The following is a 3,506-nucleotide window of genomic DNA, read 5'->3' as shown; positions in this document are numbered from 1 at the left end:
TAAAGAAAAAAAAGGTGAAAAAAAGAAACTTTTTTTAAAAAAAGTTATTGTTTTTTTTAAAAGAACAAAGACATTTTAGTAAATAGTAAAAGAACAAAGACATTTTAGTAAATAGAAAAATAAACTCAAATGTCCATGTTGTAAAGTTGTAACTATACCCTTATGATCGTAGATACTTACACTTATGTGCCACAACATTGGTCTTTCCACATTTAGTAATTCTCTTAAATCATCGATTAACCCAAAAGTTTAAGCTAATAGATGAAGACAAATTTAATATTATATTACTATGATACCATCTTAAATTACCGATTGACCCGAAAATTTAATCTGATGAGTGAAGATAAGTTTAATATTATATTACTAACAAACTAAAAAAAAAAAAGAAAAAAAAAAGAAGAAAAGAGAGAAATGAAAAAGGGGTTCCTTTGTAAGATGGTATCATAGTAAACCCTTCTTTTCTTTGTAATGAAAACCACTCATCTCTCTCTCCTTTTGTAATATTTTGTTTTGAACTTTTAGATATATAAAAAAAGAATGAAAGAGAGAAAAGCTTGAATATAATGTATGTTCCACTATCAACTTTTTGAGTGGGAATTGGGTGTATATAAACACCACTTCCCTTCTTTACCTATTCCATCTCCATTCTTAATTCTTAATTCTTCTCTTCTTCTTCTTCTTCTTCTTCTTCTTCTTCTCTTTCTTTTAACCACCTTTTTTTTTCTCTCTTAAGGTTTGTGCTCCATCTTCAATTCTTCTGTTTTTCCATCATTTTTCTTTTAAATTTTAGGATCTGTTTGGTTCCACGTTTTTACATCACTTGATTATTGTTTTTTATCGTTTCTAATTTCTTATATCTTTGAAGTAACAAAAACAATACTATTTTTTGGTTTTGAAAAAGATTTTTTTTTGGTTCAATTAATTTTTTTTAAAAGATTTGAATCATTAAACCTAGTGGCTACTGATATGCCAATTGAGTTAGACTTGATTTTGGTCTAAGAGTCCCGAAATAGTAGTAATTTCATGTCTAAAAGTATGTTTTGAGCTTTAAATAATGTCTCATATTTATTAGACATAAAATTGAAAGCTCAAAAACTTACTAAAGACCGACCACTTTTAAACTAACTTACATTTCAAACTTTTTTTTCTTTTCTATATAGAAATGTGCTTTGTAATTAAAAAAATTTAAGTTCTTTTGAAAAATATATTTTTACGTTGTTTACGTGTTAATACAATTTGTAGAGGGAAAGAGAAGATGAGTAGACCGGGAGATTGGAACTGTAGGTCGTGCCAGCACTTGAACTTCCAAAGGAGGGACATGTGCCAGCGATGCGGCGACCCGAAGAGCGGCGGCGGTGTCGGAAGAGGTGGGTCTGGTTTTGGGTATGGAGGGTCGGATGTGAGGCCCGGGGACTGGTACTGTAGCGTGGGAAATTGTGGAGCTCACAATTTTGCAAGTCGATCAAGCTGCTTCAAATGTGGGGCTTTTAAAGACGACATGTCGGCTTTCGACTTTGATATTCCTCGTCCTAGTCCTAGAGGGATTTCCCCATATGCTTTCGCTAGTCCCGCCCGTACTGCTGCCTCCGCTTGGAAGTCTGGTGACTGGATTTGTGCCAGGTATGCGTAATCTGTTTGATAATTATTTGATTTTCTTTTATCTCAAGATTTCTTACTTTTAAAAAATATTTGTAAAAAGTGATATCGAAATAAAGAAACTCATATCAACTTAATTTTAAAATATAAAAAACAAACAGTTATCCAACAAAGCCATTATATTTTATCATACTAAAGTTTGTCCATGTCTAGATTCTCATGTGAATATGATTGTGTGAAAATCCAGGTCGGGATGCAATGAACATAACTTTGCAAGCAGGATGGAGTGCTTTAGATGCAGTGCTCCAAGAGACTCCTACTAACAAAACTAGCCAAGCCAAAATCCTCCTTCATCATCAAGTTTTGGGTATGTGTTCTTATATAACCGTTGATACAACAAGTAGGATAGAAAGATCTGAATCTCTAACTATGGAAAAACGGTTATATACGTTCAAACTATTAGGGAGCATTCGAGCAAAGAATTAATTAAGTTGTTTAATTAGTCGACTGGGACCTACAGTAAATTTAAGAACTCTTTAGGATGAATAGTTAGTCAATAATCTGTACTCAACCTCCATAACACCCCTTAATTACAAGTATAGTTTTAAAATTTACATTTTTATAATTAAAAAGTTATTAAGAATTACATTGGAATTTACCTAATTTAAAAATAACCATTTTAGTGTCATTAATTAACATATCTTAAAATTTTTTTCCCCATGTTTTGCAGGTATGCTTCCAACTGAGAAAATTTCAAAGAGACTTCATAACCTGCACTAGCTTTTCTTCTCTCTCTCTCTCTTTTTGTTTTTGGTTTTGTAACCTTTTCTTTTATGAGTGATGTTAATTTCTGTGATGATAAAAAATTGAGATATTGTCCAAAAATCGATCTTGGTTCTCTGTTTCCTTTAACAAATTACTAGAAGTCGAGAGATCAATAGTTACTCAGATATCTCAATTAGGTTAACACATCTATAGTATATCTCATCACGTACCGATTTTCTGTTACTCTATGATGATTAATTAACTTCTTCTAAGCCTTAGAAAACTAAAAACAATAACAATAACAAAAATACAAAAACAAAAAGAAGAAAATTATTAGCTTTTTCCTTTTGAATTCCCCATGATAATTATATTATCCAAACACATATAAAGTAGGAGGAAATGTTTGTTTCCTTTGTTCTATTCTGAAAAGAGGAAGGGAAAAAAAAAAAAAAAAAGAAAAGGAAAAGAAAAAGAAAAAGAGAGAGGAAAAGGAAAAGGAGAGACAGAAAAAAAAGAAAAAGAAAAAGAAGGAAAAAAGTTTATCTTTCTTGGAGTCACCAAAATTTGAATATGCATTGATAAGATAATGTGTCTATATCAATGCACATTTATAAAAAAAAAAAAATTATACAAATTATCTGACTTAATAATTAAGTTATTTTTATTGTTAAAGGTAATTAGAAACAATTTGAACGTAATTCAATAGAAAAGACATTAATTATCATTGTTGAAGTTGATGATTTGATCCAATCATCTCATTTGAATTAAAAAAAAAAATCTTGCTCTTAATAATTATATATTTTTATAGAGATTAATAGATGTCAAATCTTCAATTTATGAAAATTCTGGCATGCGACAAATATTTTTATCGTAACTTTGCATATGAATCAATTAATAATAAATCAAACAAAATTCAATCAAGTTAAAAAGAACCAAACATCTATACAAACAGCTTCAAATTACACATAGATCTGATTTAATAATTTATCCAACTAATTAAGTTAGCTACTTTGTATAAAGGTAGGCCTTTTAATTTATGGGGGGTCCCAAACATAATTTTTAAGCTGTAGTTTGTTACTTTAGGGGCAGTTAGGGGTGGAAAGAAAGAACGAAAGAAAAAAACTATTAGTTTTAAAGTTAGGTCA

General features: G+C 29.9%; 1 protein-coding gene across 2 annotated transcripts; it reads left to right on the top strand.

The window, feature by feature from the left end:
• The first annotated feature begins 576 nt into the window (after window positions 1-576).
• On the top strand, window positions 577-2,560 carry LOC120081364 (zinc finger Ran-binding domain-containing protein 2-like). 2 transcript variants are annotated; one of them, XM_039036169.1, is made up of 4 exons: window positions 577-733; window positions 1,243-1,620; window positions 1,844-1,963; window positions 2,327-2,560. In XM_039036169.1, the coding sequence occupies exons 2-3, from the start codon at window positions 1,256-1,258 to the stop codon at window positions 1,917-1,919; spliced, it is 441 nt and encodes a 146-aa protein (XP_038892097.1). In that variant the 5' UTR covers window positions 577-733; window positions 1,243-1,255; the 3' UTR covers window positions 1,920-1,963; window positions 2,327-2,560. The 2 variants fall into 2 exon arrangements, with proteins under 2 accessions (XP_038892097.1, XP_038892106.1); XM_039036178.1 differs by lacking the exon at window positions 577-733 and having other exon boundaries at window positions 759-1,620.
• Window positions 2,561-3,506: the final 946 nt, after the last annotated feature.

The sequence above is a fragment of the Benincasa hispida genome, chromosome 1 (assembly GCF_009727055.1).
Source record: "Benincasa hispida cultivar B227 chromosome 1, ASM972705v1, whole genome shotgun sequence".
NCBI lineage: Eukaryota > Viridiplantae > Streptophyta > Magnoliopsida > Cucurbitales > Cucurbitaceae > Benincasa > Benincasa hispida.
Note: the sequence above shows the minus strand (reverse complement) of the source record. Positions and strands in the feature narration are given on the sequence as shown.

Excerpts from the sequence above, each read along its gene's own strand:
- LOC120081364 (XM_039036169.1), top strand. The coding sequence starts at position 1,256 with ATGAGTAGACCGGGAGATTGGAACTGTAGGTCGTGCCAGCACTTGAAC. Across the intron at positions 1,621-1,843 it reads GGTGACTGGATTTGTGCCAG|GTCGGGATGCAATGAACATA; the intron begins GTATGCGTAATC and ends GTGAAAATCCAG.